This window comes from Rhinopithecus bieti, unplaced genomic scaffold (assembly GCF_001698545.2).
Source record: "Rhinopithecus bieti isolate Rb0 unplaced genomic scaffold, ASM169854v2 scaffold_82876, whole genome shotgun sequence".
Classification (NCBI taxonomy): Eukaryota; Metazoa; Chordata; class Mammalia; order Primates; family Cercopithecidae; genus Rhinopithecus; species Rhinopithecus bieti.
Genome location: NW_016830546.1, coordinates 547,688 through 570,901, shown reverse-complemented (window position 1 = coordinate 570,901; position 23,214 = coordinate 547,688). Strand labels below are relative to the sequence as shown.

Below are 23,214 nucleotides of genomic sequence, written 5' to 3'. Positions count from 1 at the left end.
TAGAAGAAAGGTGGCAAAAGAAGTATATGACCTGGGGACCTATACCTTCTGGGATTTTAAAAATGAGAAGGAGAAATACAGGACATTGAAGAAGTGGATGAATCTGCAGAGTGGAGGCCAGCTGGTAATGCAATCCTATTTTCCTGCAGGGCATGTGGTCCTGGGTAAATAAGTAAAAAGTAATCATAAGGCTCTTCTGCTTCCAGTGTTCACAGAAACAGGTCTTCCATCACAGCAACAAAATTTTAGCCACCAAAATATTAAGTGGCTCAAAACTTTCAATTTCTACGATGCATTTAAACAGAGAGAAGCTGATAGATGACAATGAGGACTCTAGGTATCTGGAGTGAAAGAAAGAAAAAGCTCCCAAAGAAATGAATCTGCCAAACTGAGCGAGCCCTGTACATCTTGGCTTTCTGCAGGCCAACGACGACAGGGGGATTCATTTCCTCTGGCAGATTAGCAAGCACAACTATGACATCACTGTACTGTAAGTCAGTGTGTCCTGCATCTTTGTAATCCTCTCCTCCTTCTTTTCATTTATACTACTGTGAACAACTTTTCATTTCAATGAACACATTTTGATTAGTTCTTTCAAAAGTAATTTCTAAACATATATTTCTGGAAAGCCTTCTTGAACAAACTTTATGCCATTCTTCACCATTTATTTATTCCTTTGCCACCTCGGGACTTTCCTTCTTTCCATGGTATTACTGTGTACCCATTGAGGGTACTTTACATGGTATTACTGGGTACACACTGTGAATATGTAATTATAAATTACATATTCAAGTTGCTGTCTTTGTACAATTACCTCTTCTGACTTGAATCTAGGTTGTGATTCAGATCTTTTCATTGTTTTCGCATTCTCCCATTAATTATTTCCTGGCCTCTGCAAATATACTCCCTGGTTTACATAGCTACTCACTAAGAACAAGAACTCCCCCAAGAAAATATAAAAGCCTTTGCAAAGGAGAAAATGAAAAGCTCTATAATGGATAAGCTCCTTTGTACTCAAGGGCTTTGGATTTCTTTTCTGTAATGCTGGAGTCTCAAAGCTTCACGGGAAAGATTAAGAAAAGTATGACAGTTCTGTCTGGCATCTCCTTCAATGTCATTTCTACTAGGGATACCCGTGAGCATTCTAATGCTTATAAATTACCTTACAATATAGCCAACAAAGCTTTAGTTATTGCCAACCTCACGTCTCAATTGCTGAATATGAGTCTAATAGTCGTAATTACAGAAGCATCCTAGCAATCTACAAGCTCTGGAGAAAGTAAATTTCCAACCCGAAGAAAAAGGATGCCATCTTCCAGAAAATACTGCAAATTACACTCTCTTTCAACGATCATTGTTTTTTTTTTTTTCTCCTTTATTTTCCTCTAAAGGCTAAATTGTCTTCCCCTAAAACCTGGATGGGATGAGGTTCCTCAGGAGCAAACAACCAAGCATCACTCCCTGAGTACCTAACACATCAGACAGCAAAACTAAGAAACCAAAGACTATGTCCCTACCCTTGCAATTCACCAGTCTCATGAGGGAAAACACGATCGCTCAGGGAGCAATGATAAATCTAAGAAAAAGTTTTGAGTACATTACTAAACTTACTAAAGGATAATGATGAGTGGTAGGCTAATGGGTATTAGTTCCATTATTATGCTCTAAAGCTTTTTTATTTTACATTTATCCTTTCATAATTCAGACAAAAAGAACAATTTGGCCTCTGTGGGAGGGAAAACAATTATCATTGAAAGACATTGCATAACTAAAATTTTGACTCAGTTTTTAAAAATAAAAATTAAAATGTTAGGGGAATATACACGAAACTGTGAAAAGTAGTTATCCCGGAGTGGAATAGAGGCAGGAAATTGAAGAGTACTTTCACTTTCTATATTACACATTTCTGAATCATTTGAAGACTTTCATAGTATACATGTTACATATTTCTATTTTTAAAAAAGTTTAAGAAAGGGACTCAGTATGTTGGAAGAGGAAAAAAATAACTCTTCACAACACCACAAAAAGTGACCACTACGAATTCAAAATTAGTGAGGAAACTAACATATCCTATGGATATAAACTGCAGAAGTTCTTGACCCAGGAACAAATATGTGAAAGTCATTCTAGGAGGGTGAGTGCAGACAGAGGAAACATTTCTATTGTATTCAAGGCCAGGATTTTGGGAAACAGATCTTTGCTATGGAAAGCCATGGGGAAAATAAAATAAACCATCTATTTATTCCCTTTTTTTTTTTTTTTTTTTTTTGTCCTGAGACAGGCTCTCACTCTGTCACCTACGCTGGAGTGCAGTGGCATAATCTTGGCTCACTGCAGTCTCAACTTCCTGGGCTCAAGTGATCCTCCCACTTCAGCCTCCCAAGTAGCTGGGACTACAAGCACACACCACCACATCAGGCTAATTTTTGTATTTTTTGTAGAGATAGGGTTTCATCATGTTGCTCAGGCTGGTCTCGAACTCCTGAGCTCAAGCAACCTACCCACCTCAGCCTCCCGAAGTACTGGGATTACAGGCACAAGCCACTGCACCTAGCCCCTGTGGCTTTTAAATAAATCCTTAGAACACAGTGAGAACCCAAAAAGGACACTGATCAAGAATTATTCAAATCTCAACTATAAGTTAGCTGTGGACATTTTATTGTAGTATATGGTACTCTAAAACCAATTCAGGCCGGACACTGTGGCTCACACCTGTAATCCCAGCACTTTGGGAGGCTGAAGCAGGCAGATGATTTGATGTCAGGAGTTGAAGACCAGCCTAGCCAACATCACGAAACTCTGTCTCTATTAAAACTACAAAAATTAGCCTGGCGTGGTTCTGGGTGCCGGTAATCCCAGCTACTCAGGAGATTGAGGAAGGGGAATCACTTGAACCCAGGAGGCAGAGGTCACAGTGAGCCGAGATCACACTACTACACACACTCCAACCTGGGCAACAAAGTGAGACTCCATCTCAGAATGAATGAATGAATGAATGAATGAATGAGTAAATAAAACCAATTCAAAGGATGGAAAGAATAATCAAAAGATCTCTCTGATGTATATACCTGTATATTCAAACAGCAGTAAAACTTCTCAGATGATTCACAAGAAAATGCTAATGATGATTACCTCTGGGGAGAAGACTCAAGTGGCTGGAGAATAGGAACAGGAGGGAGACCTGTTATTATACTCCCTTTAATATTTTAAAACTTCTATACCAAGTATATTAGCTACTCAATAAATGAATTAATTTTAATTAAAGCAAAGGGCAGTAGCCACATAAGAAAAGCACATGTTTCTGCATGGCAAATTATATCCCATGAGATTTTTGCCATCACAGGGTGGTGGTACTGTGGAAAGAACACAGACATTTGAGTCAAGCCGACCAAAGTTTTAACCCTAGTTCACCCATTTCCTAGAAACAAGTGATGCAGAAAAAGATAACTGGTTGGGAGACTTGGGAGAAAAAAAGACTGAGCTGCTCTTCACAATACCATGCAAAGTGGCCATTAAGAATTCATAAACTTGGCCCGGGCGCGGCGCGCGGTGGCCCCAAGGCCTGCATATCCCAGCACTTGGGAGCTTGAGACGCGGCAGATCACGAGGTCAGGAGGTCGCAGGACCATCCTGGGCTAACACGCCGTTGAACCCCGTCTGCTTACTTAAAAAAAATACAAAAAAAACTAGCCGGGCCCGAGGTGGCGGCTGCCCCTGTAGTCCCAGCTACTCCGGGAGGCCTGAGGCCCAGCGTGGAGAATGGCCGTAAACCTGGTGGACGCAGAGCTTGCAGTAGCTGAGATCCGGCCCACTGCCACTCCAGCCTGCCGGGCCGAGCAGAGCCAAGACTCCGTCTCAAAAAAAAAAAAAAAAAAAAAAAAAAGTTAACTTTATCCAGCCAAAGTAAAGAAAAGAAAAAAAAAAATTCAAAACTAACAAGAAAACCAATACATTCTACAACTTTAAATCACAAATGACTTGAGAACGCAGAATTTTAACCTAGAGGACACTGAATAAAATGCTCCAAACCCACGATATCTATTGAAGTATGATTTCACAGTATGACAAAAAGTGATTGGGAAATTATGGAGCTGGACATCTCTTTTATGAGAGAGCACTGCAATTTGGATGCAGCCAAAGGCCAGCTGGTGTAGGGACTGAATAGCCCACTCATAGGGTCCTAAATTTAAGTGAATAGCATACATATTATATTATGGCTTCAAGAAGTGGATGCATTTATACCCAAGGTAGCAATGTCCCAGAGGAACCTGGGCATCAGGAGAGAGTTCAATAATCTCTCAGGTCTCCCAGGATTATCTTTGGCATCTGTCCCCCAAATTTCATTGTGGGGCATTCTTTATGAAGGCTGTCAGAAGTTCTAGCAGGCCGTGCTAATGTCTTCAGAGGGCCTGCCACAGAATAGGAACATGTCATTACAAGGGGATACAGAGGACAGATTTTCTGAGTTCTGTGCCTTCAAAATTCAGTTACAGTGAGAGATTCTGGTTCTCTTTAAGGCATTATTAGGAACATGGATTAATCTACTATACACTCTTGAATCTGTAAGACATGCAAATTCTTGACTGGGTGAGGTGGCTCACACCTGTAATCCCAGCAGTTTGGGAGGCTAAAGCAGGAGGATCGCTTGAGGCCTGGAGTTTGAGACCAGCCTGGGCAACATGGTGAGACCCCCATTTCTATAAAAAAAAAAAAGAAAAGAAAAGAAAAAAAAAGAATGCTAGTATTAGTTGAGAGTGCGAGGCCACAAAGCTGTCTAAGAGATACATCTCCTGATAGGCAGGGGTTATCAGCATGGTGCCTACTGTCATATGGAAAATAAGTAATACAGATACAGATTTCTAGCCAGGCTTCTTTTTTACTTGGAGCTGTGTGAGGTAGTTAGGTCTGATCGTCAGGAAGCACTGATCCTCTCAAGATGGTGTCCTCTGGCATGAAATAGTGGAGTGATAGTCCCATACTCTACATGACCAAGCTTTGACACAGTAATTGCCACTTGGGTCAGCTCCCTCTGGCTGTGGTGGGTCCAGAATAAAAGAAAGGTATCCTGGACCAAAAACAAGTGGACAACATTTCCTGTTCTACTGAAAGTCCATAAGACCCAACTAGGAAAGCAAGTCCTAGCCTCCATTGAGAGGCAGCCAACATAGCCCACAGGCCTAAAGCTAGTCTTGTTTCTGGTAGGTGTGAAAATGAGACTAAGGGAAGCACTGGCAGTACCTGCCTAGAGTTTTGTTTGTGGTTGATTTTAGTTGGGGATTATACCATCATCACTTGTAGAGCAGGCAGGAACCTAATCTTTCAAGTGGGGAATACCTAGTTACACATACAGTATGACCTATTTCTCTGCCTCCCCTAACAGGTAGAATATTAGAAATAAGACAGGTAATAGAGTGGCAGTGAACAGTTTTAGATGGAGACCAAGAATAATAAGAGGCTATAAGAGGAGTATTTGAATATGGTGCACACTAGGGATATAAGTATCAGGTCTAATGGCTGAAAAGTAGTGGAAAGCATTGAAAACCTACTGCTTCCCATCTAAGAATGAACAAATATCAATGCAATGGACACTAGCACCAGGACATTTGACAGTAAGAGCTGAAAATGAGGAAGGGTAAGTAGTTTTATTAAACATGCCTCTTTTGGGTTAGCTGGTAAAAGAAATTCTTTTGAAGTTTGTGGTGGTCAAATAATTTGTCACAACCCAACAACTAAGCAGTTCATTACTGGCAATGCTTCCAAATGTTTGGTCACTTGTTATTCATGATGTGACTCACATCCAACTGTTCTGAACTGATTCATTCTTCAAGAAAATTTTTAAACAATATGTTGGGTTATGCCCTGTTTTACTAATTTAAAAGAATGATTCATACTCAGGATATTTTGGTTTATGATTTGTATAGATCACTAATTATAGGCAATATTGTAACAAAACCAGTGAAACAAACCCTTAACAGATAACCAGAAAAATCTCTTTGAAACTCCAAGGTAGGCTATATCTCAAGCAAAAGTTCAAGCTATCTTTGAGATCATAATATATATAGAAATAACATAGACCCCAGAAGCTTTTTGTTTCAGACATGGTAAGTGGTTAAGGGAGGCTTTAGGGATATCATCAATAAAAGGTACATCACAACTCTAAAAGCTACTTAGAATTTTCAATGAAGGAATCACTGGTATTGCTGAACTAAACTATGTCAATCTCAACAATAAATTATCATTCAACTAAGTCTCAAATTCAGATTTAAAAAGTGAATCTATGATAACTTGCTTCTGTATTGTCAGGCTTGGGTCATTTTAAAATATTTATCCCATTTAAAATTATCATAAAATAAATGCATGTTCTTTGGAGGAAATCTGGAAAGTACAATAAAGTATAAAGAAAAAATAAAACAGGTCAGGCGTGGTGGCTCACTCCTGTAATCCCAGAACTTTGGGAGGCCAAGGCGGGTGGATCACTTGAGGTCAGGAGTTTGAGGCCAGCCTGGTCAACATGGTGAAACCCTGTCTCTACTAAAAAAACAAAAATTAGCCACGTGTGATGGTAGGCGCCTGTAATCCCAGCTACTCAGGAGGCTGAGGCAGGAGAATCGCTTGAACCTGGGAGGCAGAGGTTGCAGTGAGATGAGATTGTGCCACTGCACTTCAGCCTGGGTGACAGAGTGAGACTCCGTCTCAAAAAAAAAAAAAAAAAAAAAAAACTTACTTATAATCCTACCACTGAAAGCCATTATTAAAACTATATTTCCTTGTGGTTTTTCTATGTACATATGTATATAATTTATTTTTTAGATAACTGAGATCATCTTAATCAGGTTATGATCCTATTTTTAAAAACTGATACACATGAATATTTCCTATATCTTAAAAAATTATGTAAAAGTATACAATTCCATCATATCGAAATACCATAATTATCCATACTTCCTTTCTTTGTAATTTTTCACCATTATAAATAAAACCTATACATAAATCTTCCTTTGTACCTCTAGTTATTTTCGTTGAACACTTCCTAGAAGTAAAATCACTGAGTTAGAAAGGTTGTACTAATTTACATACCCTAGCAGTATAAGTAGTCATCTCACCAAACCCTCGTCAGATGCTCAATCACTTTTGATTCAATTCTCATTTGTAGCCAGTGATACTGTCATTAATACAGTGGGTAGGCAAAGCAGACATGTATAAAAACTGAAAAGAGCAGAAAGTTGTTGAACTTAGTAGTAGTCAGACTGTTTGGTATGGCCACATGGTGTGTTGCTACATTATTTGACAAGATATAGGTAGAAATATTATCCTTATTGAAGAGTGAAGTGTGAATACCTTAGAAAGTTTAGGTATGTTTGGAAAAGGAACAGACCAGTTTATCTTTCTAGCTTAACTTCTGACCATTTAGCCTTGTAGCTAAATGTTTATATTATACTGATACCATTTGTTGCAAGATTTGTATCAAATATGCATATCAGATTGCACAGCCTCAGAACAGCTCTATAAATTGAGGGGCAATAAGACCTGCAAAAGTAAACATGATGTACTGAGGCTCAAGCATGCAAAAAGCCGCATGCATCTCTTGCTACCAACTCCCAGCTGAGGCCACATCTGAAGAACATATCCTAAAAGAAAGTATATCCACCTTCTAATGTGAATATATAAAATCTAACCTGCCAAAAGGAAGGAAAGTAATGGGAATTTGTGGTGGTAGTAAGAATGATTTTAACAGAGATGCAAAGGCAATTTAAGCGGGGGCAGGGGGGTGTCTGTTTTTTGGTTTTTTTTTTTGAGACGGAGTCTCACTCTGTCACCCAGGTGGAGTGCAGTGGCATGATCTCAGCTCACCAAAACCTCCACCTCCCAGGTTCAAGTGATTCTCTTGTCTCAGCCTCTTGAGCAGCTGGGATTACAGGCGCCCGCCACCACACCCAGCTAACTTTTGTATTTTTACTAGAGATGGGGTTTTACCATGTTTGCCAGGATGATCTCCATCTCCTTGACCTCGTGATTCATCCGCCTTGGCCTCCCAAAGTGCTAGGATTACAGGCATGAGCCACCACACCCGGCCAAAAATGCCTTTTTAACACATGGTCTTAGAACAACTGGAAATCCACATGCAAAAAGATGATCTTCACTCAAATCATACCACATACAAATGCAATGTGTGAACCTTGATTAACTTCTACAATGGTACAAAAAGGACAAGAAAGTTTGTGGGAAAACTGGGGATACTTGAATATAGGATAGATACCAATGACATAAAATTTAGTTAAATTCTTGGTGTGTTGGTGGTTTTGTAATCTTATGTGAGTTTATATTCTAAGGTTAAAAAAAAAAACTTTCAAGAATCTTAAAGACTGTTGTCTTATTGTTGGTAATAGCACTGGGTATATTAATCCTAAAATTTGCTTGTGTACATTACTGGACACAGCAAATGAATAAATAATTTGGTGTTCTTGGGAATAGAGGTTCTCATTGGAAGATATATATGTATGTGTGTGTGTATATACGTGTGTGTATATATGTGCATAATATACACACACACACACGTATATATATATTTATAAGAGAGAGAGAGAGCGTGAGAGAGAATGAAAAAAGACCAGGAAAACCTTGTGATAAGGGTGTTAATCGGTGATACCAGTATGAACATAGTGTGTTTCCTAGTTCCATCCAAAGAGCCAAGAAGCAAGAGCCCTCCTGTAGCAACGAGCAAAACTAGTGCCAAGATCTTGATTTCTAAATACCATTCCCCACTGAAAATAACCAGGCTCATTGGAGAAACGACTTATTCTAGGACTGAGGAGGCAAAGTACAAGATGAACTTGGAATATTTTGTACTAAGGAAGGAAGGAAGTGGTCAAAGAATGATAGGGCCATGTCAAAATGACACAGGATCCAGTTAAAAGGAACACTCACAGGTCAAATTCAGGACAATTTGAGCATCAAAGAAAATGGCAGAACAGAATTACAAAACACTGGGTAAAAAAAAAAAATCATGTGTCCATAGTGATACTTTAAAAGAGGGGTAGGGAGTATGAGAAGAACGAAAGCTCTTCTTTACAAAAGACTGACAACTACTCAGTATAATAAAAGTGTGACACAATAAGAAATAAATATTTGGTCTCTGACCCCAGTTCTTGGCACACAGCTTCTAAAACCCTTTTAACTCCTTGATAGGGATAAGAAGACTGTCTTTTGTTATTCATAATAAGCCCCTTTCAATCATAACTGAGTTAGTGCTAATGTGATAACTCTTGGAGGACTGAGGCTAGTTGCCACAAGAACCAACTTTGTGATTAGAGGGTTAGAACTTTCAGTCCCACCCCACTAACTCCAGGGAGAAAAGAGGGGCTGAAGGTTGAGCTAATTAATCACCAATGATCAATGATTTAACCAATCATACTTACATAATGATGTGTCCATAAAAACCCCAGTCAAAGGGGTTTAGAGAGTTTCCATACTGGTGAACAAAAATGCACCCACAAGCAGGGAGAGTAGTGCACCCAAAACTCCACAGGGACAGAAGCTCCTGTGCTCAGACCCTTCCAGACTTCCCCCAGTGTATCTCTTCATCTGGCTATTTGTTTGTATCCTTTAAAATATCCTTTTAATCAATCGGTAATACCAAATTAACTGTTTGCCTGGGTTCTGTGAGCCATTCTAGAAAATTATCAAATGTGAGGAGGGGTTTGTGGGAACTCCAGTTTATAGCCAGTTGGTCAGAAGTTCAGGCAGTAACCTGGGATGCATGATTGGTGCCTAAAGTGTGGGGCAGTCTTGTGGGACTGAGCCCTTAATCTGTAGGGTCTGCACTAACGCCACATCTCTAGTGTCAGAATTAAGTCATGGGACACTCAGTTGATGTCAGCAGAGAATTGCTTGGTATGGAAAACATACTTGGTGTCAGAATTGTGCAAAACCGTTTTTTCCTTTTAAAAACGAATGACAGAATTAGAAAATCATCATTTTGCAATCATAGTGTAATAATAAATTTAGGCAATGATCATAATACATCCTAAAACTAATGCATGGAAGTTTGTTTAAATAAAAGCAGTGTACACACAGTCTCAAAGTATCACTGCCACTACAGAGTTACACAGGAGAAAAATACCTTTGCAACAAAGAGATCCGGAAAATATCATCTGAACTAATAATTAACATCAGCATCACAAATAAAGGGACAAATTGACATCACCTGTGCAGTAACCTGAATCTAATTATGAGGAAATAATCAGACAAATCTAGATTTTAGGAAATTTTTTTGAGACGGAGTCTCGCTCTGTCACCCAGGTTGGAGTGCAGTGGCGCAATCTTGGGCTCACTGCAACCTCCGTCTCACAGGTTCAAGCAATTCTCCTGCCTCAGCCTCCCGAGTAGCTAGGATTACAGAAGCCTGCCACCACACCTGGCTAATTGGCTAATTTTTTGTATTTTTAGTAGAGATAGGGTTTCACTGTGTTAGCCAGGATGGTCTCAATCTCCTGACCTTGTGATCCGACAGCCTCAGCCTCCCAAAGTGCTGGGATTATAAGCATGAGCCACCGCACCGGCCAGGAAATTTTGTTAGGACAATTTAACTAGATCCTTGTCAGCTGTCTTGTACAATGTCTATGTCAATGTGGGATCCAGAAACCTTTGGAAGAGCAACTGTTGGTGAAGAGAGGTTACTCCTTCCCCTCTCCACCTCCTGGGGAGGGGAAAAATGAGTATTTTTCTGCTCTGAATCCAAGTGAGGAGGAGCTTCACAATTCACAAAGGTTAGGGATGCCTACAAGAACGGGAGTGGAGCCAGACAGGTTGGATGTCTGTTTGGACAGGAGACTTGCTGATGTGAAATGTGTACCTATCTAAGCAGCCAAAGAGGACAGAGGAGGCAGGGCTGGGAGACGGAGAAGAGAATGGAACTGCTTGCCTATATCCTTTGTTTCTCAGGGCAAGAATAAGTGAGTTCCCATGGGTCATATGAATTCTGTGGAATGTGGGTGAGTCTGAGTTATCTTGATATTTCCCTGTTCAAGAAGCCTCTAACTAACTGGATACCAGCAGCAACAAGCTAAGCACATCTTTTGGTAGTAGTCAATAGCAGGACAAAAGAAGTTAATCCAGAGCAATCACTCACATAAGACCCCAGGGAGTCCCCAAAAGTAACATTTGGAGACTCACACATGCACCCCAATGAGCAAGCCAGCACTCACCTACTCCTCAGAGGGGAGCAACAACCAAAAAATATCAGCCAGAGAGGCAACAATCACCAACAAAGAGATCAATGTCTCCTAGGAAAACTAATGTTATCACTCTTAGAACACATCTTCATCCTTCAGTCTCAACGTAAGTCTTGCCCCTGTCCCACGAAGACTGCGCTGACTACTGACACAGCATGTGAATAAGACACTGCAGTGTTTCTGCACATGTAACCCAGAACTTAAAGTATAATAATAATTTTGAAAAAGACACTGCAGTGAAGTGACTGCCCATGGCATGGATATGCCTCTCTGAACTGGCATTCATCAACACAGTCCAGGTCTCCTCCAGTCCTTAGTCACCAGGACACAGAGAACACTTCTGAGAGAGACCTCTCTTATTCCTGCCCAAGTGGTTCCAATAGGACCAGAGGCTCACTTTCCCACTTCTAGAAAGCCCAAGACTCATTTTCGAGCAGGTGCAACTTGGAGCATAGGAATCTCTTTGTGATGGTCCATCTGCCTAAGACACAACACCTAGCCATCCCCTCTTTGACTCCTGCTGCTTCACCAGTGCCCTAACACAGAAAGTAGACACAAGGTCCCAATGTATCTACCCTGGTCACTTACTTACTTTCTTTCCTCATTCTCCTTGCATTTCTCTCTCCTCCCATTCAAGTCAAAAGAAGCACTTCTTAGTTACAAATTGGGAGATTCAGGTGAAACTCTGTTCCCTCGCATAAGAGTTGTCCAGAACATTTTGGATATTCTCCTAAAATCTTAGGCTTTGGGAAGTTAGAACTACAAAGATCATTTCTTCTGCTCTCTGCCTTTCCTGTCTTTCAAGAAATGAGCACGTCAGCCTAAATGCTAGAACTGGTAATAATATGGGGGATAGAAAACAAATGGACATAATAAATCACAATAATTACCCTACAACATTTTAAAATAAATATATCACAGTCAACAAACAAGACAAAAACTTCACAGAATAAAAGTGAGTGCAGAATGTTGTTACTGAATGTTAAAAGAGAAAGGTTTGGCTTGAGACAAAATATTCGGGAAAAGCAGATAGTCTGCCTCAATACTTTTAAAGAATCCCATCACCTTTAAGAGTATATACAAATAACTGGGGATAGAGTCACTCCTTTCTTCAATTTTTTAACTTATTTATTTTTAAATAGAGACGGGGTCTCGCGATGTCGCCCAGGCTGGTTTCAAACTCCTGGCCTCAAGTGATTCTCCTGCCTTGGCTTCCCAAAGTGCTGGGATTACAGGCATGAGCCACCACTTCCAGCCAGAGTAACTCTTGTATCAAAGGGAGAGTTTCTTTAGAGCAGTAGCCCAGTGATTTCTGAAAATACTTTGGAAACATCTTATAAATGGCTGCAGAGGATTGATCCTAACACACTGGGTAGTGGAGGGGCCATCCATGTGAAGGAATCTGAGGACTAGGAAGCAATAGAATCACATGATGCTACAGCTAGAAAAGTCCTAGAGATCATCTAGAACACCGCCTCCATTTACTACTTCAAGAAACTGAAGTTGACAGTGGGATGACTTCTAAAGTCAGAGAGAGACAGCAGCAAACCCAGGTTAAGAACAAGGACTCAACTGGGCTTGGTGGCTCAATGCCCATAATCCCAGCACTTTTGGAGACCAAGGCAGGCAGATCACTTAAGGTCAGGAGTTCAAGACCAGCCTGGCCAACAAAAATACAAAAATGAGCTCGGTGTGGTGACACATGACTGTAGTCCCAGCTACTCAGAGGCTGAGGCAGGAGAATCACTTGAACCAGGGAGACGGAGGTTGCAGTGAGCCAAGATTGCGTCACTGTACTCCAGCCTGGGTGACAGAGTGAGAGAGACTTCATCTCAAAAAAAAAAAAAAAAAAAAAAGAAAAGAATGAACAAGGACTCAATTACTTTTCTTAATAATAACTTTGTTTTTAATTGTAGAGATGGGGGTCTCACTCTGTTGCTTGGACTAGTCTTGAACTTCAGCCTTAAGCCATCCTCCCGCTGCAGCCTCCCGAAATGCTGAAATTACAAGCATGAGCCACTGTGCCTGGTCAAAAATAACTTTCAACTATTAAGAAAAATTTAAGACCATAATCCCATATCCTAGAGACAAATTTGGTTAATATTTTGATAATTATTTTCCTAATAATTTTTCTTATATGGTATAGATGCATTTACATAAGTGTATACATGTGCTCAGGCTGCCATAACAAAATAACACAGGCTGGGGAGCTTAAACAACAGCAATTTATTTTCTCACAGTCTGAGGCTGGAAAGCCCAAGGTCAATATTCCCACAAGGTTTGGTTTCGGTGAACATCTCTTCCTGGCTTGCAGATGGTCACCTTTTTGCTGTGTCCTCACATGGTGGAGAGAGCAAGTTCTGGTGTCTCTTCTTCTTAAATGGGCCCCGGCCCTATCAGATTAGGGCTCTACCCTAATGACCTCATTTAACCTTTATCACCTCCCAAGTCCTATGTCCAAATACAGTCAAATTGGGAATTAGGGCTTCAGCATATGAATTTGGAGGGGACACAATCAAGTTCATAAAATTCTGCCCTAGCCTCCCATAATTCATGTCTTTATCACACGCAAGATACATTCATTCCATCCCAACAGCCCCAAAAGTCTTAACTTGTTCAATTTCCACTTCAAAGTCTAAAGTCCCAAGTCTTATCTAATTATCATCTAAATAAGACTTGAGTGATCGTGAGTAAAGAGTCATCCTAAAGCAAAATGCCTTTCCAGCTATGAACCTGTGAAACCAGACAAGTTACGTGCTTCCAAAACACAATGGCAGGGCAGACATAGGCTAGACATTCCCATCCCAAAAGAGAGAAACAGGGAAGAAAGGAAGGGGTGACAGGTCCTAAGCAAGTTCAAAGCCTACCAAAGTGAATTCCATTAGATCTAAGACTCAAGAATAATTATCTTTGGCTTGATATATCTATCTCCTTGGCTTTTCAGGAGCTGCCTCGCTGTGACAGGCCTGCCCTCTTACATAATGAAGTAAATGACCTTGCCCCCAGGTCCGTGGTGAGGGTGGCAGCCCTGATGACCTCTGTCACTTTGAGGGTAATTCTTTCCTTTCCCTGGAAAACAGCACAGATTCACAGTCAAATAGCTCTATGGTCCAGTCTTCTAGAACCTAAGAAGTCCAACAGTCTTCCTTCACTCATTTCTCTCCTCTTGCATTTTACCATAAGCAGTAAGGGAGAGCCACATCACATCTTCAAAACATTGCTTAGAAATTTCTCCTGCTAGATATGCAATTTAATTGCTCTCAGGTTCTACCTTCTATAAAACACTAGAACACAAGTCAGCCAAGTTCTTTGCCACCTTATAACAAGGATCATCCTTCTTCCAGTTATTTCCTTCTGAGACCTCACAAAAATTGTCCTTAAAATCTACACTCATACCAACATTCTGATCATGATTAATTATACATTTTCTAAGGTGGAAGTTTTCTCTGTAGCTCTCCTCTTTTCTTTCTAAGAAAAATCTTTCTAAGAAAAATCTTTCTAAGATTTCTGCCCTCACCAGAATCACCTTTCATGCCCATATTTCTAACAATAACCCCTTTATGGAAATCTCAGTTTTTTCTAGCATGCACCTCAAAACTCTTCCAGCGTCTACCCATCACCCAGTTCCAAAGCTACTTGCAAATTTTTTAGTATTTGTTTCACCAACGATCCATCTCTTAGTACCAAAATCTGCAGTAGTCTTCTTGGATTGCCTTAACAAACTACCTTAGACTGGGTATCTTTAGCAACAGAAATTTATTTCTCACAGTTCTGGAGGCTAGAAAGTCCAAGATCAAGGGGCCAGCTGATTCAATTCCTGGTGAGGGCTTTCTTCCTGGCTTACAGATGGCTACCTTCTTACTGTATCCTCACTTGATAGGGACAGAGTTCTGCTATCTCTTCTTCTTATGAGGGCATCAGCCCTATCAGATTATGATATCACTTAACCTTTATCACCTCCTCACAGGCCATATCTCCAAATATAATAATATTGGGGGTTAAGGCTTCAATATATGAATGGGGGATAGACACAATTAAGTTCATAGCAATGAGTCTTAAATTGCTTATGTATATATATGCATATATACACACACACTGAGGGTTTTAAGTTGACCCTTAAACAACATAAGCTTGAACTACATGGGTCCTCTTACGGATCTTTTTCAATGAGACACAGACAGAAAATGCAGGATGTGAAACCCACATATACAGTGGGCCAAGTTTTCATATAGGTAGGTTCCTAAGGGCCAAGTGAGGAACTTGATTATGCACAGATTTTGGTACACGCAGGGGTCCTGGAACCAATCTCCCAAGTATACTGAGGGATAACTGTAACATTTTTTTTTTTTTTACCAAGTTTCATGACAGTGTTCCTATTATCCAAAGCATGATTTTTAATAAATGCATAATATTCTACCTTAATGACTATTATTTTTTACTGCTGTTTAACTATTAAGTCATTTTCAAATTTTGCTACTTAAATAATTCTGCAGTGAACATCTTTGTACATATATCTTTGTCTGCTGTGATGACTGAGGATAAATTTCCAGAAATTCAGCTGCTGAGTCAAAGTCGATTACTATTCAAAGACTTGGTATATATTGATAAACTGCTTCCCAGAAACCTGTAAGAATGTATACCCCCATCTGAACACAGATTATAATTAGAATAAACTTTTTTTATAAACAAAAAAAGATCTATATCATAAATGACCAAAAAGGCACAGATTTTTTTTTTTTTTGGTGAAACAGAATCTCTGTTACCCAGGCTGGGGTGCAGTGGCATGATCACGGCTCACTGCAGCCTCCACCTCCCCAGGCTCAGGTGATCCTCCTGGCTCTGTCTCCCAAGTAGCTGGGACTACAGGTATGCAACACCATGCCTGGCTAATTTTTGTATTTTTTTGTAGATATGAGGTTTTGCCATTTTGCCCGGGTTGGTCTAGAACTCCTGGGCTCAAGTGATCCACCCATCTCCACCTTACAGAGTCCTAGGATTACAGGAGTGAGCCACAGTGCCTGACCAGATTTTTTTTATTATTATATTAAAGATTTGGCCAGGCGTAGTGGCTCATGTCTGTAATCCTAGCACTTTTTGAGCCTGAGGTGGGCAGATCACTGGAGGTCAGGAGTTCAAGAACAGCCTGGCCAACATAGTGAAACCCTGCCTCTACTAAAAATACAAAAAAACTTAGCTGGGAGTGGTGGCATGGCCTGTAGTCCCAGCTACTTGGGAGGCTGAGGCAGGAGAATTGCTTGAACCCAGTAGGCAAAGCTTACAATGAGCCAAGATCATGACACTGCACTCCAGCCTGGATGATGGAGCAAGACTCCTTCTCAAGAAAGGAAAGAAAGAAAAAAGAAAAGAGAAAAGTGAAAACAGAAAAGGATAGGAAAAGGAAAGGAGAGGAAAAAAGGAAAAGGAAGGGAAAGGAAAGGAAAGAAGGAAGGAAAGAGAGAGGAGAGAAAGAAAAGAAAAGAACAAAGAAAAGAAAAGAAGGGGCCGGGCGCGGTGGCTCAAGCCTGTAATCCCAGCACTTTGGGAGGCCGAGGCGGGCGGATCACAAGGTCAGGAGATCGAGACCATGGTGAAACCCCGTCTCTACTAAAATACAAAAAACTAGCCGGGCGCGGTGGCGGGCGCCTGTAGTCCCAGCTACTCGGGAGGCTGAGGCAGGAGAATGGCGTGAACGCGGGAGGCAGAGCTTGCAGTGAGCCGAGATCGCACCACTGCACTCCAGCCTGGGCGACAGAGCGAGACTCCGCCTCAAAAAAAAAAAAAAAAAAGAAAGAAAAGAAGGAAGGAAGAAAAGAAGGTAGGTTTAAGAGGACAATAAATGAAATGTACGGTTATTGATTAGATCATGGCAGGGGAGGGCTATAAAAGTATATCAAAGAGATATCTGCGCTCCTATGTTTGTTGCAGCACTGTTCACAACAGGCAAGAATTGGAAGCAGCCTAAGCTTCCATCAGCAGATGAATGGAAAAGGAAAATGTGGTACATAAACACAATGGAGTACTATTTATCCATAAGAAAAAAAAAAGATGAGATCCTGTCATTTGCAACAATATGGATGGAACTGGAGGACATTATGTTGAATGAAATAAGCCAGGCAGAGAAAGACAAACTTCACATGTTCTCACTCATTTGTGGGAGCTAAAAATGAAAACAATTGAATTCGTGGAGACAGAGAATAAAAGGATAATTACCAGAGGCTGGGAAGGGGAATTAGGGGTGGGAGGAGATTAGGGATGGTTAATGGGTACAAAAATATAGTTACCTAGAATGAGTAAGATCTAGTATTTGCTAGCACAATAGGGTGACTATGGTCAACAATAATTTATTACACATTTTTAAATAACTAAAAGAGTATAACTGGAATATCTGTAACACAAAGAAATGATAAATGCTTGAGATGATGGATACCCCATTTACCTCGACGTGATTATTACGCATTGTATGCCTGTATCAAAATACTCACGTATTCCATAAATACCTACTAGGTACCCATAAAAATTAAAAATTAAATAAAAAATTTTAAAATATAAAAAAAAGCTTTCAAAATATTTTGGGGGACAATTAGGGAGTTCTTAATATAGACTGTATTATAGACAATATTACTGTATCAGTCTTAAATTTCTTGATCGTGATCATGGTATTTCAGTTATGTTGACTTTCCTAGCTCTTAGCAGAAACATGCTGATGTGTTATAGCGTGTGCACCTTATATTCAAATGATTCATAAAATACTTGTATTTTTGTGTATGTATGTATGGAGAGACAGAGCAACATGAGAGAAAAATAAGAGGGGGATGAGGGAAAGAGCAAATCTGGTAAAATGCTTGTCACTAAACCTAGTAAAGGGTAATAAGTGCTCTTGGTACTGTTCTTTCAGCTTTTCTAAGAGGTTTTATTTCTCAAAACAAAAATATATGAGGAAGCAGGCAAAAGACAAGAATGGCTTATTCATAGAAAAATAACATAGCCTGTAAACACATGAAAAATGTATGAGAATAAAGTTGCTTGATTATTTAAGGTTTTTTATTTCCTCCTGCCCTCTTGGCATTTGCGCTTTAATCACTTCAATTGCATTTCATCAATGAGATCTGGAAGGAGTAGGAAGTGAAATCTCAATTACATTTTGCTTCTCATTAGCAGTCCTAGAAAAAGGTTTAAAAGATTAAATCAATCAAAATGAACTCATTACAATGAGTTTTGAAAAGGACCTGTAAACCTGGTTTTCAATTCAGATTCTTCTGACCTCCTATGACCTTAAATGTTCGGCCCTAAATAGCAAAAAACAAAAGTTAGTAATAAATCATATGAAAAATAGGTTTTCTTTAAATAAAGAAAAAAAAATGTTCACCTCTACCATTGGCCTTTACTTTTATCAGGAAAGTGGGCCTATAGAATGTACCAAATTGAAGGCAACCAACGGATTCACAAACCATGGACAAAGGTTTTCCTTTTCAGAAACAATATGAAGGAAGCAATATAACACAGTGGCTCACACAGAGGTAGGGGCTACTAAGTCAGGTTTTCTGTGTTTGAATATTTACTTCACCAGTTACTAGCTATGTGATTTGTGGCGAATTACTCAATCTATTTATGCTTCAGTTTCCTGATCTCAAAAATGGGAACAACAGTAAAATCTGTCTTAGGGGTGTTGTGAAGTTTAAAAAAGTTAGAATACTTAAGGTCTCAGAATGGCATCTGGCATACTGTAAGACCTCAATAGTGTTAGCTGCTATGATTTGTTTGTTTTGAAACATGGTCTTACTCTGTTGGCCAGGCTGCAGTGCAGTGGCACAATCATGGCTCACTACAGCCTTGATTTCCCAGGCTCAAGTCATCCTCCCACCTCAGCCTCCCAAGTATCTGGAACTACAAGCACGTGCCACCACACCTGGTTAATTTTTTTTTTTTTTTTTTTTTTTTCCTGTAGAAATGAGATCTCAGTATGATGCCAAGGCTGGTCTCAAACTCCTGGCTCAAGCAATCCTCCTGCCTCAGCCTCCCAAAGTGCTGGGAACCATGCCTGGCCTATAGTTCTTATTATTGCTAATATTACAACAACAAATGATACAATCATTACCATCATCTTCAACTTATAGTTGATGAAGTTTGGCATGGGATTCAGAAAAAACAGAGTAACATAAAAGTATCACAATCCCCCCCCCCCCCACCCACACACACCTACACACCCGTACACACATCACAGGTTGGAAAAGTGAAATAGATCAGACTCTAAGTCAGTCCTTTAGTGTCCCAAGCTGTTTTGAGGGAAACTGAGGAGAAGGTAACAATATACCAAAAATGTATGGCTCATTTCAAGAAGTAATCTGTGTGATCTTAACAAATCAATCTCAGGAGAAATAAGTCAATCATTTATCAAATTTTATTGAGGTGTACTATGCGTCAGGTGTTGAGTCAAATGCAAAGAACAGAAAATGGAACAATGTCTGTGTCTTTTAAAACTTGGTGTTCATGTCAAAGAAATATACATATGTCATATGATGGATGTGCACACGGAACAGTGGAAGCACACAGGAGAGACCTAAGTTAGACTTGGGGGAAGCAGAAAACAGCACAAAGATTACCCAGAGTGATGATATTTAAGCTGAGCCTTAAAGAATAATAACAGGTAAACAGGGATAGAGGGGGTCAAATCATTCCTTCAGGGGTAGAAGCTAGCAAATGTAGGAAAAAAGATGAGCCCTACTCCCCTGCCTATAGCCATACAAAACCAAAAAACTTCTCCCTAAAGCTAAAAGACAGATAGCCATCAGAGGAAGGCACCTGAACAGATGTGCTTCAGGAATATCTTCTGCTTACACACATGACATCCCCACCCTCCCCAGCTCAGAATAACCCATATTCGGAGAAGCAACAGAAAGCTACAATTAAGAGATTCGTAGACAAGTTTCTCACTTACAACACTGGGCGGCAGCAGTGGGCAATGGCTTCCTCTGGCTTTCTTCTTGACTAGAATACTAGAAGCAGAAAGGAGAAAATAGATAAATAAATATAATCAGAAGCCCAAGTAAAGAGAGGGAAAAAATCACAGCTACCTATAAAAAAGTTTAGTGTTTGGAGACAAAATTTTTATTGAACAGAAACAGAACATCCTGCTCCTATTTTCTCTGTGTGATCCTGACATATAGGCCAGACTATCGGTTATGACCCTGGCCAAGTGAGACAGGCTAAATACAGCAGGATAATGAAGAACTGTCCTGACCAAGGGCACCTGGGCACCCACTCAGCTCTGCCAGGCAGCTGTAGAAGGTTTGGTCTTAGAATCCTTAGAATATTTCACAGTCCTCTGAGTTTTCCTAGAGCTAATGTTTAGGAGATTTCCCTATTCAGGTGATGCAAGTGACAACCTATCTGGGGTTATTTTCTCATTTTTAAGTAATAGTGCTTCTTTGCTCATAAGGTCACATGGGAAATAAGTGGAACTGCTTACCTAAGCATGTGGTGCAATATCTGGTATCTACAAGAGTTCCTCTCCCACTAGCACTGTAACCTCTGCCATCCCACTCACCACGACCACCACAAAAACAAGTACACGGTACTGAAGACATAAGAAAATGTTCCATAAAAGGAAAAGAATTATGTCCAAATCTTGAGGATGGGCCTGATTTAGAAGGCAAAACAGAAAGAGAAAGGCACAAACAAATCAACAGAGTCTGGAAGACAGTGAGGACAGTCTGGTTCAGAGTCCATTGGAGAATTAGAAAAATATATCTTTGGCCGGGCACAGTGGCTCATGCCTGTAATACCAGCACTTTGGGAGGCCAAGGCAGGTGGATCACCTGAGGTCAGGAGTTCGAGACCAGCCTGACCAACATGGAGAAACCCCGTCTCTACTAAAAATACGAAATTAGCCGGGCGTGGTGGCACACGCCTGTAATCCCAGCTACTAGGGAGGCTCAGGCAGAAGAATTGCTTGAACCTGGGAGGCGGAGGTTGCGGTGAGCCGAGATCGTGCCATTGCACTCCAGCCTGGGCAACAAGAGCGAGACTCTGTCCCAGAAAACAAAAGAAAAGAAAAATGTATCTTGGCCAGCAACTTGCAAACATGAGATTTGGAGTTCTCATCCTGATCTGGTCACTTATTCATAAGCTATGAGATCTGAGGCAAGTCAGAGCTTATCTAAAACTGCCAATGAATGAGTTACTTATTAACTCAACAAATATTGATTGAGTATCCACTATGTACAAAGCCTTGTTCTAGGCACTGGGAAAACAGAATTTGTAAATCATGGTAAGAATTCGAACTTTTCTAGTGTGCTGAGAAGCCCTTTTGGGTTTTAAGCATGAGAGGATTATGATTTGATTACACTTTTAAAAGATCTGGCTGCTGTATGAGATGAACTTTAGGGAACACTAGGGGAAATAGAGTAATTATTGCAACAATCCAGACAAAAGTTAATGGTGTTGTACAAAACATTATGAGTATCAGTAGTTAAGAGCATTTCAAATGGTTGGGATCCAAAATACAAAACACTTTTTGTATATAAATACACTTTATAAGCAATAAAGTATGGTACAAATGTCAGAGGTAGATACTGTTATTACTAATTTCCATGGAGAATAAGAAAAGTCAAGCACAGTGTAAACAATATGATAGCACTAGCAAAACTGCCAATCACAAAAATGTTCAAAACATCTTTTTTTAGACAGATTCTCGCTCTTTCGCCCAGGCTGGAGCGCTGTGGAGTTATTTCGGCTCACTGCAACCTTCGCCTCCCGGGTTCAAGCAATTCTCGTGCCTCAGCCTCCCGAGTAGCTGGGATTACAGGTGTGAGCCACCACACATGGCTAATTTTTGTATTTTTAGTAGAGATGTGGTTTCACCATGTTGGCCAGGCTGGTTTTGAACTCCTGACCTCAGGTGATCTGCCTGCTTCGGCCTCCCAAAGTGCTGGGATTACAGGTGTGAACCACTGCACCCAGCCAAGTTCAAAACATCTTGAAGGTCAAACATCCACTCCAAAGTAATAAAAGGACTTGGTTATAAATAATAGCCACTACAAATAATTATGATTTTTATAAACAGTACATAGACATAACCATGAGGAATCCCAAAATTTTAAGTATTAAGAAGAATTCAGACCTAAGAGATCAGAGTAGACATTTTCAGAAGCTATATTTAATGAATCTGTTCCAGGTCCAAAACAGAAAGCTTAAGTCCAACTAGAGTATAATTAATAATGTTAAGATGGCTAAGAAAAAAGCTACAAAATCTACCTACAAAAAACAGACAAGGATAGTAGAAGAAAGGAAAATTACAGGCCAATTTCAATTATGAATATAGAGACAAAAATCCTAATTAATAGATTACGAGGCCAAATCTGTCATATAAGTGTGTAATATTAATATGTGAATATGTATGTATATGTGTGCATACATACGTATGTTAGCATATAAATGTATATATATCCTGTCCAGGTGGATATTAAATGCTAGGCCAGTTCAATATCTGAAAATCTACTCATGTAATTCACCATATTAAACAGATCAAAGGAGAAAAACTATGTGATCTAATGGATGCAGAAAAAGATTTGATAAAACCCCATACTTTTCATGACAAAATGCTTAGAGAATAAAAAAGAAAATAGAATTTCCTTAATGTGATAAAGAGTATCTACCAAAATCAATGGCAAACGGCATACTTTAAAACTTATAAAGCAGTCCCCTTACAGTCAGAAGATGGACAAGGCTCTCCAGTCTTACAATGTTAAAAATTATACTAGATGTCTTAGTCATTGAATGTTTTAAATAAAAGGTCATGAGAAACAAGAAAAGTCTGAGAAAATATCACAACCAAGAGAAGCCTAAGGAGACATGACAGCTAAGTGTAAAGCAATATCCTGGATGAGATCCAATAACAAAAACAAAAAAGACACAAGGTAAAAACTAAGGAAATCTGAATAAACTATGGAATTTTAGCTATTTTTTAGCTAACAATAAAACAAAT

At 39.9% G+C, this 23,214-nt stretch overlaps 1 protein-coding gene across 6 annotated transcripts in view; it reads right to left on the bottom strand.

Moving 5' to 3' along the window:
* UNC13B (unc-13 homolog B) overlaps positions 1–23,214 on the bottom strand; it is a 235,863-nt gene that overhangs the window by 132,174 nt on the left and 80,475 nt on the right. For all 6 annotated transcript variants that reach the window (XM_017865604.1, XM_017865607.1, XM_017865609.1 and 3 more), the window contains exon 7: positions 20,167–20,224. In XM_017865604.1, the coding sequence (XP_017721093.1) occupies positions 20,167–20,224 (58 nt within the window). The remainder of the gene's footprint in view (positions 1–20,166; positions 20,225–23,214) is intronic.